The sequence below is a fragment of the Heptranchias perlo genome, unplaced genomic scaffold, assembly GCF_035084215.1.
Source record: "Heptranchias perlo isolate sHepPer1 unplaced genomic scaffold, sHepPer1.hap1 HAP1_SCAFFOLD_1086, whole genome shotgun sequence".
NCBI lineage: Eukaryota > Metazoa > Chordata > Chondrichthyes > Hexanchiformes > Hexanchidae > Heptranchias > Heptranchias perlo.
Window position 1 is genome coordinate 18,609 of NW_027138306.1, and position 20,285 is coordinate 38,893.

Below are 20,285 nucleotides of genomic sequence, written 5' to 3' on the forward strand. Positions count from 1 at the left end.
GAGCTTTACTCTGTATCTCACCCTGTACCTGACCCTGGGAGTGTTTGATGGGACAGTGTGGAGGGAGCTTTACTCTGTATCTCACCCTGTACCTGACCCTGGGAGTGTTTGATGGGACAGTGTAGAGGGAGCTTTACTCTGTATCTAACCCTGTACCTGACCCTGGGAGTGTTTGATGGGACAGTGTAGAGGGAGCTTTACTCTGTATCTCACCCTGTACCTGACCCTGGGAGTGTTTGATGGGACAGTGCAGAGGGAGCTTTACTCTGTATCTAACCCTGAACCTGACCCTGGGAGTGTTTGATGGGACAGTGTAGAGGGAGCTTTACTCTGTATCTAACCCTGTACCTGCCCTGGGAGTGTTTGATGGGACAGTGTAGAGGGAGCTTTACTCTGTATCTAACCCTGTACCTGACCCTGGGAGTGTTTGATGGGACAGTGTAGAGGGAGCTTTACTCTGTATCTAACCCTGTAGCTGACCCTGGGAGTGTTTGATGGGACAGTGTGGAGGGAGCTTTACTCTGTATCTAACCCTGTACCTGACCCTGGGAGTGTTTGATGGGACAGTGTAGAGGGAGCTTTACTCTGTATCTAACCCTGTAGCTGACCCTGGGAGTGTTTGATGGGACAGTGTAGAGGGAGCTTTACTCTGTATCTAATCCTGTACCTGACCTGGGAGTGTTTGACGGGACAGTGTAGAGGGAGCTTTACTCTGTATCTAACCCTGTACCTGACCCTGGGAGTGTTTGATGGGACAGTGTAGAGGGAGCTTTACTCTGTATCTAACCCTGTACCTGACCCTGGGAGTGTTTGATGGGACAGTGTAGAGGGAGCTTTACTCTGTATCTAACCCTGTATCTGACCCTGGGAGTGTTTGATGGGACAGTGTAGAGGGAGCTTTACTCTGTATCTAACCCTGTACCTGACCCTGGGAGTGTTTGACGGGACAGTGTAGAGGGAGCTTTACTCTGTATCTAACCCTGTAGCTGACCCTGGGAGTGTTTGATGGGACAGTGTAGAGGGAGCTTTACTCTGTATCTAACCCTGTACCTGCCCTGGGAGTGTTTGATGGGACAGTGTAGAGGGAGCTTTACTCTGTATCTAACCCTGTACCTGCCCTGGGAGTGTTTGACGGGACAGTGTAGAGGGAGCTTTACTCTGTATCTAACCCTGTACCTGACCCTGGGAGTGTTTGATGGGACAGTGTAGAGGGAGCTTTACTCTGTATCTAACCCTGTACCTGCCCTGGGAGTGTTTGATGGGACAGTGTAGAGGGAGCTTTACTCTGTATCTAACCCTGTACCTGCCCTGGGAGTGTTTGATGGGACAGTGTAGAGGGAGCTTTACTCTGTATCTAACCCTGTACCTGCCCTGGGAGTGTTTGACGGGACAGTGTAGAGGGAGCTTTACTCTGTATCTAACCCTGTACCTGACCCTGGGAGTGTTTGATGGGACAGTGTAGAGGGAGCTTTACTCTGTATCTAACCCTGTACCTGCCCTGGGAGTGTTTGACGGGACAGTGCAGAGGGAGCTTTACTCTGTATCTAACCATGTACCTGCCCTGGGAGTGTTTGATGGGACAGTGTAGAGGGAGCTTTACTCTGTATCTAACCCTGTACCTGCCCTGGGAGTGTTTGATGGGACAGTGTAGAGGGAGCTTTATTCTGTATCTAACACTGTACCTGACCCTGGGAGTGTTTGATGGGACAGTGTAGAGGGAGCTTTACTCTGTATCTAACCCTGTACCTGCCCTGGGAGTGTTTGATGGGACAGTGTTCGAGGGAGCTTTACTCTGTATCTAACCCTGTCCCTGACCCTGGGAGTGTTTGATGGGACAGTGCAGAGGGAGCTTTACTCTGTATCTAACCCTGTACCTGCCCTGGGAGTGTTTGATGGGACAGTGTAGAGGGAGCTTTACTCTGTATCTAACCCTGTACCTGCCCTGGGAGTGTTTGATGGGACAGTGTAGAGGGAGCTTTACTCTGTATCTAACCCTGTACCTGCCCCTGTGAGTGTTTGATGGGACAGTGTAGAGGGAGCTTTACTCTGTATCTAACCCTGGACCTGCCCTGGGAGTGTTTGATGGGACAGTGCAGAGGGAGCTTTACTCTGTATCTAACCCTGTACCTGCCCTGGGAGTGTTTGATGGGACAGTGTAGAGGGAGCTTTACTCTGTATCTAACCCTGTACCTGCCCTGGGAGTGTTTGATGGGACAGTGTAGAGGGAGCTTTACTCTGTGTCTAACCCTGTACCTGCCCTGGGAGTGTTTGATGGGACACTGTAGAGGGAGCTTTACTCTGTATCTAACCCTGTACCTGCCCTGGGAGTGTTTGATCGGACAGTGTAGAGGGAGCTATACTCTGTATCTAACCCTGTACCTGCCCTGGGAGTGTTTGATGGGACAGTGTAGAGGGAGCTTTACTCTGTATCTAACCCTGTACCTGCCCCTGTGAGTGTTTGATGGGACAGTGTAGAGGGAGCTTTACTCTGTATCTAACCCTGTACCTGCCCTGGGAGTGTTTGATGGGACAGTGCAGAGGGAGCTTTACTCTGTATCTAACCCTGTCCCTGCCCTGGGAGTGTTTGATGGGACAGTGTAGAGGGAGCTTTACTCTGTATCTAAACCTGTACCTGACCCTGCAAATGTTTGATGGGACAGTGTCGAGGGAGCTTTACTCTGTATCTAACCCTGTACCTGACCCTGGGAGTGTTTGATGGGACAGTGTCGAGGGAGCTTTACTCTGTATCTAACCCTGTACCTGACCCTGGGAGTGTTTGATGGGACAGTGTAGAGGGAGCTTTACTCTGTATCTAACCCTGTACCTGACCCTGGGAGTGTTTGGTGCGACAGTGTAGAGGGAGCTTTACTCTGTATCGAACCCTGTACCTGCCCTGGGAGTGTTTGATGGGACAGTGTAGAGGGAGCTTTACTCTGTATCTAACCCTGTACCTGACCCTGGGAGTGTTTGGTGGGACAGTGTGGAGGGAGCTTGACTCTGTATCTAACCCTGTACCTGCCCTGGGAGTGTTTGATGGGACAGTGCAGAGGGAGCTTTACTCTGCATCTGACCCTGCACCTGCCCTGGGAGTGTTTGACGGGACAGTGTAGAGGGAGCTTTACTCTGTATCTAACCCTGTACCTGCCCTGGGAGTGTTTGATGGGACAGTGTAGAGGGAGCTTTACTCTGTATCTCACCCTGTACCTGCCCTGGGAGTGTTTGACGGGACAGTGTAGAGGGAGCTTTACTCTGTATCTAACCCTGTACCTGCCCTGGGAGTGTTTGATGGGACAGTGTAGAGGGAGCTTTACTCTGTATCTAACCCTGCACCTGCCCTGGGAGTGTTTGACGGGACAGTGTAGAGGGAGCTTTACTCTGTATCTAACCCTGTACCTGCCCTGGGAGTGTTTGATGGGACAGTGTAGAGGGAGCTTTACTCTGTATCTAACCCTGTACCTGACCCTGGGAGTGTTTGATGGGACAGTGTAGAGGGAGCTTTACTCTGTATCTAACCCTGTACCTGCCCCTGGGAGTGTTTGATGGGACAGTGTAGAGGGAGCTTTACTCTGTATCTAACCCTGTACCTGCCCTGGGAGTGTTTGACGGGACAGTGTAGAGGGAGCTTTACTCTGTATCTAACCCTGTACCTGCCCCTGGGAGTGTTTGATGGGACAGTGCAGAGGGTGCTTTACTCTGCATCTAACCCTGAACCTGCCCTGGGAGTGTTTGATGGGACAGTGTAGAGGGAGCTTTACTCTGTATCTAACCCTGTACCTGCCCTGGGTGTGTTTGACGGGACAGTGTAGAGGGAGCTTTACTCTGTATCTAACCCTGTACCTGACCCTGGGAGTGTTTGATGGGACAGTGTAGAGGGACCTTTACTCTGTATCTAACCCTGTACCTGCCCTGGGAGTGTTTGATGGGACAGTTAGAGGGAGCTTTACTCTGTATCTAACCCTGTACCTGCCCTGGGAGTGTTTGATGGGACAGTTAGAGGGAGCTTTACTCTGTATCTAACCCTGTACCTGACCCTGGGAGTGTTTGATGGGACAGTGTAGAGGGAGCTTTACTCTGTATCTAACCCTGTACCTGCCCTGGGAGTGTTTGACGGGACAGTGTAGAGGGACCTTTACTCTGTATCTAACCCTGTACCTGCCCTGGGAGTGTTTGATGGGACAGTGTAGAGGGAGCTTTACTCTGTATCTAACCCTGTACCTGCCCTGGGAGTGTTTGATGGGACAGTGTAGAGGGAGCTTTACTCTGTATCTAACCCTGTACCTGCCCTGGGAGTGTTTGACGGGACAGTGTAGAGGGAGCTTTACTCTGTATCTAACCCTGTACCTGACCCTGGGAGTGTTTGATGGGACAGTGTCGAGGGAGCTTTACTCTGTATCTAACCCTGTACCTGCCCTGGGAGTGTTTGACGGGACAGTGTAGAGGGAGCTTTACTCTGTATCTAACCCTGTACCTGCCCTGGGAGTGTTTGATGGGACAGTGTAGAGGGAGCTTTACTCTGTATCTAACCCTGTACCTGACCCTGGGAGTGTTTGATGGGACAGTGTAGAGGGAGCTTTACTCTGTATCTAACCCTGTACCTGACCCTGGGAGTGTTTGATGGGACAGTGTAGAGGGAGCTTCACTCTGTATCTAACCCTGTACCTGCCCTGGGAGTGTTTGATGGGACAGTGCAGAGGGAGCTTTACTCTGTATCTAACCCTGTACCTGACCCTGGGAGTGTTTGATGGGACAGTGTAGAGGGAGCTTTACTCTGTATCTAACCCTGTACCTGCCCTGGGAGTGTTTGATGGGACAGTGTTCGAGGGAGCTTTACTCTGTATCTAACCCTGTCCCTGACCCTGGGAGTGTTTGATGGGACAGTGCAGAGGGAGCTTTACTCTGTATCTAACCCTGTACCTGCCCTGGGAGTGTTTGATGGGACAGTGTAGAGGGAGCTTTACTCTGTATCTAACCCTGTACCTGCCCTGGGAGTGTTTGATGGGACAGTGTAGAGGGAGCTTTACTCTGTATCTAACCCTGTACCTGCCCCTGTGAGTGTTTGATGGGACAGTGTAGAGGGAGCTTTACTCTGTATCTAACCCTGTACCTGCCCTGGGAGTGTTTGATGGGACAGTGCAGAGGGAGCTTTACTCTGTATCTAACCCTGTACCTGCCCTGGGAGTGTTTGATGGGACAGTGTAGAGGGAGCTTTACTCTGTATCTAACCCTGTACCTGCCCTGGGAGTGTTTGATGGGACAGTGTAGAGGGAGCTTTACTCTGTATCTAACCCTGTACCTGCCCTGGGAGTGTTTGATGGGACACTGTAGAGGGAGCTTTACTCTGTATCTAACCCTGTACCTGCCCCTGTGAGTGTTTGATGGGACAGTGTAGAGGGAGCTTTACTCTGTATCTAACCCTGTACCTGCCCTGGGAGTGTTTGATGGGACAGTGCAGAGGGAGCTTTACTCTGTATCTAACCCTGTCCCTGCCCTGGGAGTGTTTGATGGGACAGTGTAGAGGGAGCTTTACTCTGTATCTAACCCTGTACCTGACCCTGCGAATGTTTGATGGGACAGTGTCGAGGGAGCTTTACTCTGTATCTAACCCTGTACCTGACCCTGGGAGTGTTTGATGGGACAGTGTCGAGGGAGCTTTACTCTGTATCTAACCCTGTACCTGACCCTGGGAGTGTTTGATGGGACAGTGTAGAGGGAGCTTTACTCTGTATCTAACCCTGTACCTGACCCTGGGAGTGTTTGGTGCGACAGTGTAGAGGGAGCTTTACTCTGTATCGAACCCTGTACCTGCCCTGGGAGTGTTTGATGGGACAGTGTAGAGGGAGCTTTACTCTGTATCTAACCCTGTACCTGACCCTGGGAGTGTTTGGTGGGACAGTGTAGAGGGAGCTTGACTCTGTATCTAACCCTGTACCTGCCCTGGGAGTGTTTGATGGGACAGTGCAGAGGGAGCTTTACTCTGCATCTAACCCTGTACCTGCCCTGGGAGTGTTTGACGGGACAGTGTAGAGGGAGCTTTACTCTGTATCTAACCCTGTACCTGCCCTGGGAGTGTTTGATGGGACAGTGTAGAGGGAGCTTTACTCTGTATCTCACCCTGTACCTGCCCTGGGAGTGTTTGACGGGACAGTGTAGAGGGAGCTTTACTCTGTATCTAACCCTGTACCTGCCCTGGGAGTGTTTGATGGGACAGTGTAGAGGGAGCTTTACTCTGTATCTAACCCTGTACCTGCCCTGGGAGTGTTTGATGGGACAGTGCAGAGGGAGCTTTACTCTGTATCTAACCCTGCACCTGCCCTGGGAGTGTTTCACGGGACAGTGTAGAGGGAGCTTTACTCTGTATCTAACCCTGTACCTGCCCTGGGAGTGTTTGATGGGACAGTGTAGAGGGAGCTTTACTCTGTATCTAACCCTGTACCTGACCCTGGGAGTGTTTGATGGGACAGTGCAGAGGGAGCTTTACTCTGTCTCTAACCCTGTACCTGCCCCTGGGAGTGTTTGATGGGACAGTGTAGAGGGAGCTTTACTCTGTATCTAACCCTGTACCTGCCCTGGGAGTGTTTGACGGGACAGTGTAGAGGGAGCTTTACTCTGTATCTAACCCTGTACCTGCCCCTGGGAGTGTTTGATGGGACAGTGCAGAGGGAGCTTTACTCTGCATCTAACCCTGATAGAGGGAGCTTCACTCTGTATCTAACCCTGTACCTGCCCTGGGAGTGTTTGATGGGACAGTGTAGAGGGAGCTTTACTCTGTATCTAACCCTGTACCTGCCCTGGGAGTGTTTGATGGGACAGTGTAGAGGGAGCTTTACTCTGCATCTAACCCTGATAGAGGGAGCTTTACTCTGTATCTAATCCTGTAGCTGCCCTGGGAGTGTTTGATGGGACAGTGCAGAGGGAGCTTTACTCTGGATCTAACCCTGTCCCTGCCCTGGGAGTGTTTGATGGGACAGTGTAGAGGGAGCTTTACTCTGTATCTAACCCTGTACCTGCCCTGGGAGTGTTTGATGGGACAGTGCAGAGGGAGCTTTACTCTGGATCTAACCCTGTCCCTGCCCTGGGAGTGTTTGATGGGACAGTGTAGAGGGAGCTTTACTCTGTATCTAACCCTGTACCTGCCCTGGGAGTGTTTGATGGGACAGTGCAGAGGGAGCTTTACTCTGTATCTCACCCTGTCCCTGCCCTGGGAGTGTTTGATGGGACAGTGTAGAGGGAGCTTTACTCTGTATCTAACCCTGTACCTGACCCTGGGAGTGTTTGATGGGACAGTGTAGAGGGAGCTTTACTCTGTATCTAACCCTGTACCTGCCCTGGGAGTGTTTGATGGGACAGTGTCGAGGGTGCTTTACTCTGTATCTAACCCTGTACCTGACCCTGGGAGTGTTTGATGGGACAGTGTAGAGGGAGCTTTACTCTGTATCTAACCCTGTACCTGACCCTGGGAGTGTTTGGTGCGACAGTGTAGAGGGAGCTTTACTCTGTATCGAACCCTGTACCTGCCCTGGGAGTGTTTGATGGGACAGTGTAGAGGGAGCTTTACTCTGTATCTAACCCTGTACCTGCCCTGGGAGTGTTTGATGGGACAGTGTGGAGGGAGCTTTACTCTGTATCTAACCCTGTACCTGCCCTGGGAGTGTTTGATGGGACAGTGTCGAGGGAGCTTTACTCTGTATCTAACCCTGTACCTGCCCTGGGAGTGTTTGATGGGACAGTGTAGAGGGAGCTTTACTCTGTATCTAACCCTGTACCTGACCCTGGGAGTGTTTGATGGGACAGTGTAGAGGGAGCTTTACTCTGTATCTAACCCTGTACCTGCCCTGGGAGTGTTTGATGGGACAGTGTAGAGGGAGCTTTACTCTGTATCTAACCCTGTACCTGACCCTGGGAGTGTTTGATGGGACAGTGTAGAGGGAGCTTTACTCTGTATCTAACCCTGTACCTGCCCCTGGGAGTGTTTGGTGGGACAGTGTAGAGGGAGCTTGACTCTGTATCTAACCCTGTACCTGCCCTGGGAGTGTTTGATGGGACAGTGCAGAGGGAGCTTTACTCTGTATCTAACCCTGTACCTGCCCTGGGAGTGTTTGACGGGACAGTGTAGAGGGAGCTTTACTCTGTATCTAACCCTGTACAAGCCCTGGGAGTGTTTGATGGGACAGTGTAGAGGGAGCTTTACTCTGTATCTAACCCTGTACCTGCCCTGGGAGTGTTTGATGGGACAGTGTAGAGGGAGCTTTACTCAGTATCTCACCCTGTACCTGCCCTGGGAGTGTTTGACGGGACAGTGCAGAGGGAGCTTTACTCTGTATCTAACCCTGTACCTGACCCTGGGAGTGTTTGATGGGACAGTGCAGAGGGAGCTTTACTCAGTATCTCACCCTGTACCTGCCCTGGGAGTGTTTGACGGGACAGTGCAGAGGGAGCTTTACTCTGTATCTAACCCTTTCCCTGCCCTGGGACTGTTTGATGGGACAGTGGAGAGGGAGCTTTACTCAGTATCTCACCCTGTACCTGCCCTGGGAGTGTTTGACGGGACAGTGCAGAGGGAGCTTTACTCTGTATCTAACCCTGTACCTGACCCTGGGAGTGTTTGATGGGACAGTGTAGAGGGAGCTTTACTCTGTATCTAACCCTGTACCTGCCCTGGGAGTGTTTGACGGGACAGTGTCGAGGGAGCTTTACTCTGTATCTAACCCTGTACCTGCGCAGGGAGTGTTTGATGGGACAGTTAGAGGGAGCTTTACTCTGTATCTAACCCTGCACCTGCCCTGGGAGTGTTTGATGGGACAGTGTAGAGGGAGCTTTACTCTGTATCTAACCCTGCACCTGCCCTGGGAGTGTTTGATGGGACAGTGTAGAGGGAGCTTTGCTCTGTATCTAACCCTGTACCTGCCCTGGGAGTATTTGATGGGACAGTGTAGAGGGAGCTTTACTCTGTATCTAACCCTGCACCTGCCCTGGGAGTGTTTGATGGGACAGTGTGGAGGGAGCTTTACTCTGTATCTAACCCTGTACCTGACCCTGGGAGTGTTTGATGGGACAGTGTAGAGGGAGCTTTACTCTGTATCTAACCCTGTACCTGCCCTGGGAGTGTTTGATGGGACAGTGTAGAGGGAGCTTTACTCTGTATCTAACCCTGTACCTGCCCTGGGAGTGTTTGATGGGACAGTGCAGAGGGAGCTTTACTGTGTATCGTACCCTGTACCTGCCCTGGGAGTGTTTGATGGGACAGTGTAGAGGGAGCTTTACTCTGTATCTAACCCTGTACCTGCCCTGGGAGTGTTTGATGGGACAGTGTAGAGGGAGCTTTACTCTGTATCTAACCCTGTACCTGCCCTGGGAGTGTTTGACGGGACAGTGTAGAGGGAGCTTTACTCTGTATCTAACCCTGTACCTGCCCTGGGAGTGTTTGATGGGACAGTGTAGAGGGAGCTTTACTCTGTATCTAACCCTGTACCTGACCCTGGGAGTGTTTGATGGGACAGTGTAGAGGGAGCTTTACTCTGTATCTAACCCTGTACCTGACCCTGGGAGTGTTTGACGGGACAGTGTGGAGGGAGCTTTACTCTGTATCTCACCCTGTACCTGCCCTGGGAGTGTTTGATGAGACAGTGTAGAGGGAGCTTTACTCTGTATCTAACCCTGTACCTGCCCTGGGAGTGTTTGATGGGACAGTGTAGAGGGAGCTTTACTCTGTATCTAACCCTGTACCTGCCCTGGGAGTGTTTGATGGGACAGTGTAGAGGGAGCTTTACTCTGTATCTCACCCTGTACCTGACCCTGGGAGTGTTTGATGGGACAGTGTAGAGGGAGCTTTACTCTGTATCTAACCCTGTATCTGACCCTGGGAGTGTTTGATGGGACATTGTCGAGGGAGCTTTACTCTGTATCTCACCCTGTACCTGCCCTGGGAGCGTTTGATGGGACAGTGTAGAGGGAGCTTTACTCTGTATCTAATCCTGCACCTGCCCTGGGAGTGTTTGATGGGACAGTGTAGAGTGAGCTTTACTCTGTATCTAACCATGTACCTGACCCTGGGAGTGTTTGATGGGACAGTGTAGAGGGAGCTTTATTCTGTATCTAATCCTGTACCTGCCCTGGGAGTGTTTGATGGGACAGTGTAGAGGGAGCTTTACTCTGTATCTAACCCTGTACCTGACCCTGGGAGTGTTTGATGGGACAGTGTGGAGGGAGCTTTACTCTGTATCTGACCCTGTACCTGCCCTGGGAGTGTTTGATGGGACAGTGTAGAGGGAGCTTTACTCTGTATCTAATCCTGTACCTGCCCTGGGAGTGTTTGATGGGACAGTGTAGAGTGAGCTTTACTCTGCATCTAATCCTGTACCTGACCCTGGGAGTGTTTGATGGGACAGTGTAGAGTGAGCTTTACTCTGTATCTAACCCTGTACCTGACCCTGGGAGTGTTTGATGGGACAGTGTAGAGTGAGCTTTACTCTGTATCTAATCCTGTACCTGACCCTGGGAGTGTTTGATGGGACAGTGTAGAGTGAGCTTTACTCTGTATCTAACCCTGTACCTGACCCTGGGAGTGTTTGACGGGACAGTGTAGAGGGAGCTTTACTCTGTATCTAACCCTGTACCTGCCCTGGGAGTGTTTGATGGGACAGTGTAGAGTGAGCTTTACTCTGTATCTAACCCTGTACCTGACCCTGGGAGTGTTTGACGGGACAGTGTAGAGGGAGCTTTACTCTGTATCTAACCCTGTACCTGACCCTGGGAGTGTTTGATGGGACAGTGTAGAGTGAGCTTTACTCTGTATCTAACCCTGTACCTGACCCTGGGAGTGTTTGACGGGACAGTGTAGAGGGAGCTTTACTCTGTATCTAACCCTGTACCTGACCCTGGGAGTGTTTGATGGGACAGTGTAGAGGGAGCTTTACTCTGTATCTAACCCTGTACCTGACCCTGGGAGTGTTTGACGGGACAGTGTAGAGGGAGCTTTACTCTGTATCTAACCCTGTACCTGACCCTGGGAGTGTTTGATGGGACAGTGTGGAGTGAGCTTTACTCTGTATCTAACCCTGTACCTGCCCTGGGAGTGTTTGATGGGACAGTGTGGAGTGAGCTTTACTCTGTATCTAACCCTGTACCTGACCCTGGGAGTGTTTGATGGGACAGTGTGGAGTGAGCTTTACTCTGTATCTAACCCTGTACCTGTCCTGGGAGTGTTTGATGGGACAGTGCAGAGGGAGCTTTACTCTGTATCTAACCCTGTACCTGCCCTGGGAGTGTTTGAGGGGACAGTGTGGAGTGAGCTTTACTCTGTATCTAATCCTGTACCTTCGTCTCCTGCAGCCGACCGGGAGACCATCGTCCTTCACAATGTTTCAGCGCAGACGTCTGGCCTGTACGTCTGCGTCTCATCAAATTCTCTCGGGTCAGACAGCTGCTCCTTGGAACTGAAAGTGGAAATCTGTGAGTGCAGGATGAGAGGCCAGGAATGTGTACAGTGGGAGTGAATGGGAAGGGGTTTGATCCATTGGGATTGTGTACAGTGGGAGTGAATGGGAAGGGGTTTGGTCCATTGGGATTGTGTACAGTGGGAGTGAATGGGAAGGGGTTTGGTCCATTGGGATTGTGTACAGTGGGAGTGAATGGGAAGGGGTTTGGTCCATTGGGATTGTATACAGTGGGAGTGAATGGGAAGGGGTTTGATCCATTGGGATTGTGTACAGTGGGAGTGAATGGGAAGGGGTTTGATCCATTGGGATTGTGTCCAGTGGGAGTGAATGGGAAGGGGTTTGGTCCATTGGGATTGTGTACAGTGGGAGTGAATGGGAAGGGGTTTTGTCCATTGGGATTGTGTACAGTGGGAGTGAATGGGAAGGGGTTTGGTCCATTGGGATTGTGTACAGTGGGAGTGAATGGGAAGAGGTTTGGTCCCATTGGGATTGTGTACAGTGGGAGTGAATGGGAAGGGGTTTGGTCCATTGGGATTGTGTACAGTGGGAGTGAATGGGAAGGGGTTTGGTCCCATTGGGATTGTGTACAGTGGGAGTGAATGGGAAGAGGTTTGGTCCCATTGGGATTGTGTACAGTGGGAGTGAATGGGAAGGGGTTTGGTCCATTGGGATTGTGTACAGTGGGAGTGAATGGGAAGAGGTTTGGTCCCATTGGGATTGTGTACAGTGGGAGTGAATGGGAAGGGGTATGATCCATTGGGATTGTGTACAGTGGGAGTGAATGGGAAGGGGTTTGATCCATTGGGATTGTGTACGGTGGGAGTGAATGGGAAGGGGTTTGGTCCATTGCGATTGTGTACAGTGGGAGTGAATGGGAAGGGGTTTGGTCCATTGGGATTGTGTACAGTGGGAGTGAATGGGAAGGGGTTTGGTCCCATTGGGATTGTGTACAGTGGGAGTGAATGGGAAGGGGTTTGATCCATTGGGATTGTGCACAGTGGGAGTGAATGGGAAGGGGTTTGGTCCATTGGGATTGTGTGCAGTGGGAGTGAATGGGAAGGGGTTTGGTCCATTGGGATTGTGGACAGTGGGAGTGAATGGGAAGGGGTTTGGTCCATTGGGATTGTGTACAGTGGGAGTGAATGGGAAGGGGTTTGGTCCATTGGGATTGTGTACAGTGGGAGTGAATGGGAAGGGGTTTGGTCCATTGGGATTGTGTATGGTGGGAGTGAATGGGAAGGGGTTTGGTCCATTGGGATTGTGTACAGTGGGAGTGAATGGGAAGGGGTTTGATCCATTGGGATTGTGTACAGTGGGAGTGAATGGGAAGGGGTTTGATCCATTGGGATTGTGGACAGTGGGAGTGAATGGGAAGGGGTTTGGTCCATTGGGATTGTGTACAGTGGGAGTGAATGGGAAGCGGTTTGATCCATTGGGATTGTGCACAGTGGGAGTGAATGGGAAGGGGTTTGGTCCATTGGGATTGTGTACAGTGGGAGTGAATGGGAAGGGGTTTGGTCCATTGGGATTGTGTACAGTGGGAGTGAATGGGAAGGGGTTTGATCCATTGGGATTGTGTACAGTGGGAGTGAATGGGAAGGGGTTTGGTCCATTGGGATTGTGTACAGTGGGAGTGAATGGGAAGGGGTTTGGTCCATTGGGATTGTGTACAGTGGGAGTGAATGGGAAGGGGTTTGATCCATTGGGATTGTGTACAGTCGGAGTGAATGGGAAGGGGTTTGATCCATTGGGATTGTGTACAGTGGGAGTGAATGGGAAGGGGTTTGGTCCCATTGGGATTGTGTACAGTGGGAGTGAATGGGAAGGGGTTTGCTCCCATTGGGATTGTGGACAGTGGGAGTGAATGGGAAGGGGTTTGGTCCATTGGGATTGTGTACAGTGGGAGTGAATGGGAAGGGGTTTGGTCCATTGGGATTGTGTACAGTGGGAGTGAATGGGAAGGGGTTTGGTCCATTGGGATTGTGTACAGTGGGAGTGAATGGGAAGGGGTTTGGTCCATTGGGATTGTGTACAGTGGGAGTGGACAGGAAGGGGTTTGGTCCATTGGGATTGTGTACAGTGGGAGTGAATGGGAAGGGGTTTGATCCATTGGGATTGTGTACAGTGGGAGTGAATGGGAAGGGGTTTGGTTCATTGGGATTGTGTACAGTGGGAGTGAATGGGAAGGGGTTTGGTCCATTGGGATTGTGGACAGTGGGAGTGAATGGGAAGGGGTTTGGTCCCATTGGGATTGTGTACAGTGGGAGTGAATGGGAAGGGGTTTGATCCATTGGGATTGTGTACAGTGGGAGTGAATGGGAAGGGGTTTGGTCCATTGGGATTGTGGACAGTGGGAGTGAATGGGAAGGGGTTTGGTCCATTGGGATTGTGTACAGTGGGAGTGAATGGGAAGGGGTTTGGTCCATTGGGATTGTGTACAGTGGGAGTGAATGGGAAGGGGTTTGGTCCATTGGGATTGTGTACAGTGGGAGTGAATGGGAAGGGGTTTGGTCCATTGGGATTGTGTACAGTGGGAGTGAATGGGAAGGGGTTTGGTCCATTGGGATTGTATACAGTGGGAGTGAATGGGAAGGGGTTTGATCCATTGGGATTGTGTACAGTGGGAGTGAATGGGAAGGGGTTTGATCCATTGGGATTGTGTCCAGTGGGAGTGAATGGGAAGGGGTTTGGTCCATTGGGATTGTGTACAGTGGGAGTGAATGGGAAGGGGTTTTGTCCATTGGGATTGTGTACAGTGGGAGTGAATGGGAAGGGGTTTGGTCCATTGGGATTGTGTACAGTGGGAGTGAATGGGAAGAGGTTTGGTCCCATTGGGATTGTGTACAGTGGGAGTGAATGGGAAGGGGTTTGGTCCATTGGGATTGTGTACAGTGGGAGTGAATGGGAAGGGGTTTGGTCCCATTGGGATTGTGTACAGTGGGAGTGAATGGGAAGAGGTTTGGTCCCATTGGGATTGTGTACAGTGGGAGTGAATGGGAAGGGGTTTGGTCCATTGGGATTGTGCACAGTGGGAGTGAATGGGAAGAGGTTTGGTCCCATTGGGATTGTGTACAGTGGGAGTGAATGGGAAGGGGTATGATCCATTGGGATTGTGTACAGTGGGAGTGAATGGGAAGGGGTTTGATCCATTGGGATTGTGTACGGTGGGAGTGAATGGGAAGGGGTTTGGTCCATTGCGATTGTGTACAGTGGGAGTGAATGGGAAGGGGTTTGGTCCATTGGGATTGTGTACAGTGGGAGTGAATGGGAAGGGGTTTGGTCCCATTGGGATTGTGTACAGTGGGAGTGAATGGGAAGGGGTTTGATCCATTGGGATTGTGCACAGTGGGAGTGAATGGGAAGGGGTTTGGTCCATTGGGATTGTGTGCAGTGGGAGTGAATGGGAAGGGGTTTGGTCCATTGGCATTGTGGACAGTGGGAGTGAATGGGAAGGGGTTTGGTCCATTGGGATTGTGTACAGTGGGAGTGAATGGGAAGGGGTTTGGTCCATTGGGATTGTGTACAGTGGGAGTGAATGGGAAGGGGTTTGGTCCATTGGGATTGTGTATGGTGGGAGTGAATGGGAAGGGGTTTGGTCCATTGGGATTGTGTACAGTGGGAGTGAATGGGAAGGGGTTTGATCCATTGGGATTGTGTACAGTGGGAGTGAATGGGAAGGGGTTTGATCCATTGGGATTGTGGACAGTGGGAGTGAATGGGAAGGGGTTTGGTCCATTGGGATTGTGTACAGTGGGAGTGAATGGGAAGCGGTTTGATCCATTGGGATTGTGTACAGTGGGAGTGAATGGGAAGGGGTTTGGTCCATTGGGATTGTGTACAGTGGGAGTGAATGGGAAGGGGTTTGGTCCATTGGGATTGTGTACAGTGGGAGTGAATGGGAAGGGGTTTGATCCATTGGGATTGTGTACAGTGGGAGTGAATGGGAAGGGGTTTGGTCCATTGGGATTGTGTACAGTGGGAGTGAATGGGAAGGGGTTTGGTCCATTGGTATTGTGTACAGTGGGAGTGAATGGGAAGGGGTTTGATCCATTGGGATTGTGTACAGTCGGAGTGAATGGGAAGGGGTTTGATCCATTGGGATTGTGTACAGTGGGAGTGAATGGGAAGGGGTTTGGTCCCATTGGGATTGTGTACAGTGGGAGTGAATGGGAAGGGGTTTGCTCCCATTGGGATTGTGGACAGTGGGAGTGAATGGGAAGGGGTTTGGTCCATTGGGATTGTGTACAGTGGGAGTGAATGGGAAGGGGTTTGGTCCATTGGGATTGTGTACAGTGGGAGTGAATGGGAAGGGGTTTGGTCCATTGGGATTGTGTACAGTGGGAGTGAATGGGAAGGGGTTTGGTCCATTGGGATTGTGTACAGTGGGAGTGGACAGGAAGGGGTTTGGTCCATTGGGATTGTGTACAGTGGGAGTGAATGGGAAGGGGTTTGATCCATTGGGATTGTGTACAGTGGGAGTGAATGGGAAGGGGTTTGGTTCATTGGGATTGTGTACAGTGGGAGTGAATGGGAAGGGTTTGGTCCATTGGGATTGTGTACAGTGGGAGTGAATGGGAAGGGGTTTGGTCCCATTGGGATTGTGTACAGTGGGAGTGAATGGGAAGGGGTTTGATCCATTGGGATTGTGTACAGTGGGAGTGAATGGGAAGGGGTTTGGTCCATTGGGATTGTGGACAGTGGGAGTGAATGGGAAGGGGTTTGGTCCATTGGGATTGTGTACAGTGGGAGTGAATGGGAAGGGGTTTGGTCCATTGGGATTGTGTACAGTGGGAGTGAATGGGAAGGGGTTTGGTCCATTGGGATTGTGTACAGTGGGAGTGAATGGGAAGGGGTTTGGTCCATTGGGATTGTGTACAGTGGGAGTGAATGGGAAGGGGTTTGATCCATTGGGATTGTGTATAGTGGGAGTGAATGGGAAGGGGTTTGGTCCATTGGGATTGTGTACAGTGGGAGTGAATGGGAAGGGGTTTGATCCATTGGGATTGTGTATAGTGGGAGTGAATGGGAAGGGGTTTGATCCATTGGGATTGTGTACAGTGGGAGTGAATGGGAAGGGGTTTGGTCCATTGGGATTGTGTACAGTGGGAGTGAATGGGAAGGGGTTTGATCCATTGGGATTGTGTATAGTGGGAGTGAATGGGAAGGGTTTTGGTCCATTGGGAATGTGTACAGTGGGAGTGAATGGGAAGGGGTTTGATCCATTGGGATTGTGTACAGTGGGAGTGAATGGGAAGGGGTTTGGTCCATTGGGATTGTGTACAGTGGGAGTGAATGGGAAGGGGTTTGATCCATTGGGATTGTGTACAGTGGGAGTGAATGGGAAGGGGTTTGGTCCATTGGGATTGTGTACAGTGGGAGTGAATGGGAAGGGGTTTGGTCCATTGGGATTGTGTACAGTGGGAGTGAATGGGAAGGGGTTTGATCCATTGGGATTGTGTACAGTGGGAGTGAATGGGAAGGGGTTTGATCCATTGGGATTGTGTACAGTGGGAGTGAATGGGAAGGGGTTTGGTCCATTGGGATTGTGTACAGTGGGAGTGAATGGGAAGGGGTTTGGTCCATTGGGATTGTGGACAGTGGGAGTGAATGGGAAGGGGTTTGGTCCATTGGGATTGTGTACAGTGGGAGTGAATGGGAAGGGGTTTGGTCCCATTGGGATTGTGTATAGTGGGAGTGAATGGGAAGGGGTTTGGTCCATTGGGATTGTGGACAGTGGGAGTGAATGGGAAGGGGTTTGGTCCATTGGGATTGTGTACAGTGGGAGTGAATGGGAAGGGGTTTGGTCCATTGGGATTGTGTACAGTGGGAGTGAATGGGAAGGGGTTTGATCCATTGGGATTGTGTACAGTGGGAGTGAATGGGAAGGGGTTTGATCCATTGGGATTGTGTACAGTGGGAGTGAATGGGAAGGGGTTTGGTCCATTGGGATTGTGTACATGGGAGTGAATGGGAAGGGGTTTGGTCCATTGGGATTGTGTACATTGGGAGTGAATGGGAAGGGGTTTGATCCATTGGGATTGTGTACAGTGGGAGTGAATGGGAAGGGGTTTGATCCATTGGGATTGTGTACAGTGGGAGTGAATGGGAAGGGGTTTGATCCATTGGGATTGTGTGCAGTGGGAGTGAATGGGAAGGGGTTTGGTCCATTGGGATTGTGTACAGTGGGAATGAATGAGAAGGGGTTTGGTCCATTGGGATTGTGTACATGGGAGTGAATGGGAAGGGGTTTGGTCCATTGGGATTGTGTACATTGGGAGTGAATGGGAAGGGGTTTGATCCATTGGGATTGTGTACAGTGGGAGTGAACGGGAAGGGGTTTGGTCCATTGGGATTGTGTACAGTGGGAGTGAATGGGAAGGGGTTTGATCCATTGGGATTGTGTACAGTGGCAGAGAATGGGAAGGGGTTTGGTCCATTGGGATTGTGTACAGTGGGAGTGAATGGGAAGGGGTTTGGTCCATTGGGATTGTGTACAGTGGCAGTGAATGGGAAGGGGTTTGGTCCATTGGGATTGTGTACAGTGGGAGTGAATGGGAAGGGGTTTGATCCATTGGGATTGTGTACAGTGGAAGTGAATGGGAAGGGGTTTGATCCATTGGGATTGTGTATAGTGGGAGTGAATGGGAAGGGGTTTGGTCCATTGGGATTGTGTACAGTGGAAGTGAATGGGAAGGGGTTTGATCCATTGGGATTGTGTACAGTGGGAGTGAATGGGAAGGGGTTTGGTCCATTGGGATTGTGTACATGGGAGTGAGTGGGAAGGGGTTTGGTCCATTGGGATTGTGTACAGTGGGAGTGAATGGGAAGGGGTTTGGTCCATTGGGATTGTGTACAGTGGGAGTGAATGGGAAGGGGTTTGGTCCATTGGGATTGTGTACAGTGGGAGTGAATGGGAAGGGGTTTGGTCCATTGGGATTGTGGACAGTGGGAGTGAATGGGAAGGGGTTTGGTCCATTGGGATTGTGCACAGTGGGAGTGAATGGGAAGGGGTTTGGTCCATTGGGATTGTGGACAGTGGGAGTGAATGGGAAGGGGTTTGGTCCATTGGGATTGTGTACAGTGGGAGTGAATGGGAAGGGGTTTGGTCCTTTGGGATTGAGTACGGTGGGAGTAAATGGGAAGGGGTTTGCTCCATTGGGATTGTGGACAGTGGGAGTGAGTGGGATGAGGCTCCCTCAGACTCACTCTGCGTGCCTGAGGATGGCGTCACTCCCAGTAATTCGCCCCTGTTGAGCTCTTTGACCGTTTGTGTTGACGTGTGTCGGCCCCTCTCTCCTCTGACCTCTCCACGGTGTTTCAGATCACCGCAGTGATGGACGTCTGGCCGTTGGGATCAGCCTGACCCTGGTGATGGGTCTGATTCTCCTCCTCCTCTTCGCTCTGGCCCTCTGGATTGATCGGGAGTTCACTGGCGACAGGCGTGGAGGGACACGACGACACGAGGTGAGTCCAGCTTTCGCCTTCCGCGTCGGACTTGGCTAAACTTCCAACCCCGGCCTCGGTCATTATTTGTCCTTTGTCTTTCAGGACCGAAGATACGATCCTGACATCGAAGACCCCGTTGGTTGATCTTCCCTCTCGCAACGGACGCTCTGAATCCCTCCGGCAGGCTGCAATCCGCACCACCCCCCCTCCCGCCCCTCCGTCCGACGTGCCTCCGAGCGACCACTCTTCGACAGAGGGAGGAAAAACCCAATTGTGATGACACACCCGGTCGAATGTCCGCGGGGATGGCTGGGCGGAGGGAGGGGTGGGCGCTCGGATTGGTGCCCGTATCAGGACCCCTCCTCCCCGCGTTCCCGTCCTCGAACGATGTCGCCGGGCCGGGCTGTTCAACCAGGGGTGGCAGCACCAACCAGCCCGATCCACGCACTCAGCCTCCTGCCTCGAGGGGGCGGGGAAGGTGAGGTGTGGGATCCCACCTACCCGCCTCCTTCCCGATCCCTCAATCCTACCTTTACTCTCCACATGGCTGAATTACGCCTCATTCAGGCGGGGATGTGACATTGTTCCTCCCTCCGAGCACCAACCTTGTTACGGACGACAGAACCTCAATTAAAGGAACTTGTCCACACCCTGGAGTCTCTCTCTGTCTCTTCGTCCCTCTCGATGTGGTCGAATAGTTTGTAACTCCCTCCCGGGTCTTGGTTAACAAGAGTGAGGTACATCCCACACCGACCCACCCTCTCCGGGATCCCTCAATCCCACACCGACCCACCTTCTCCACAATCCCTCAATCCCACACCTACCCACCTTCTCCCCAATCCCTCAATCCCACACCGACCCACCTTCTCCCCAATCCCTCAATCCCACACCGACCCACCTTCTCCCCAATCCCTCAATCCCACACCTACCCACCTTCCCCCCAATCCCTCAATCCCACACCTACCCACCTTCTCCCCAATCCCTCAATCCCACACCTACCCACCTTCTCCCCAATCCCTCAATCCCACACCTACCCACCTTCTCCCCAATCCCTCAATCCCACACCTACCCACCTTCTCCCCAATCCCTCAATCCCTCACCGACCCACCTTCTCCCCAATCCCTCAATCCCACACCTACCCACCTTCCCCCCAATCCCTCAATCCCTCACCGACCCACCTTCTCCCCAATCCCTCAATCCCACACCTACCCACCTTCTCCCCATTCCCTCAATCCCTCACCGACCCACCTTCTCCCCAATCCCTCAATCCCACACCTACCCACCTTCCCCCCAATCCCTCAATCCCTCACCTACCCACCTTCTCCCCAATCCCTCAATCCCACACCTACCCACCTTCTCCCCAATCCCTCAATCCCACACCTACCCACCTTCTCCCCAATCTCT

At 51.7% G+C, this 20,285-nt stretch overlaps 1 protein-coding gene across 1 annotated transcript in view; it reads left to right on the forward strand.

Annotated features, from left to right (window-relative positions):
- LOC137307669 (immunoglobulin superfamily member 11-like) overlaps positions 1–19,530 on the forward strand; it is a gene marked incomplete at its 5' end in the record, with an annotated part of 37,107 nt that extends 17,577 nt beyond the window's left edge. The window contains 3 exons of the mRNA XM_067976895.1: positions 11,329–11,448; positions 18,757–18,899; positions 18,984–19,530. Of these exons, the coding sequence (XP_067832996.1) occupies positions 11,329–11,448; positions 18,757–18,899; positions 18,984–19,025 (305 nt within the window). The remainder of the gene's footprint in view (positions 1–11,328; positions 11,449–18,756; positions 18,900–18,983) is intronic.
- Positions 19,531–20,285: the final 755 nt, after the last annotated feature.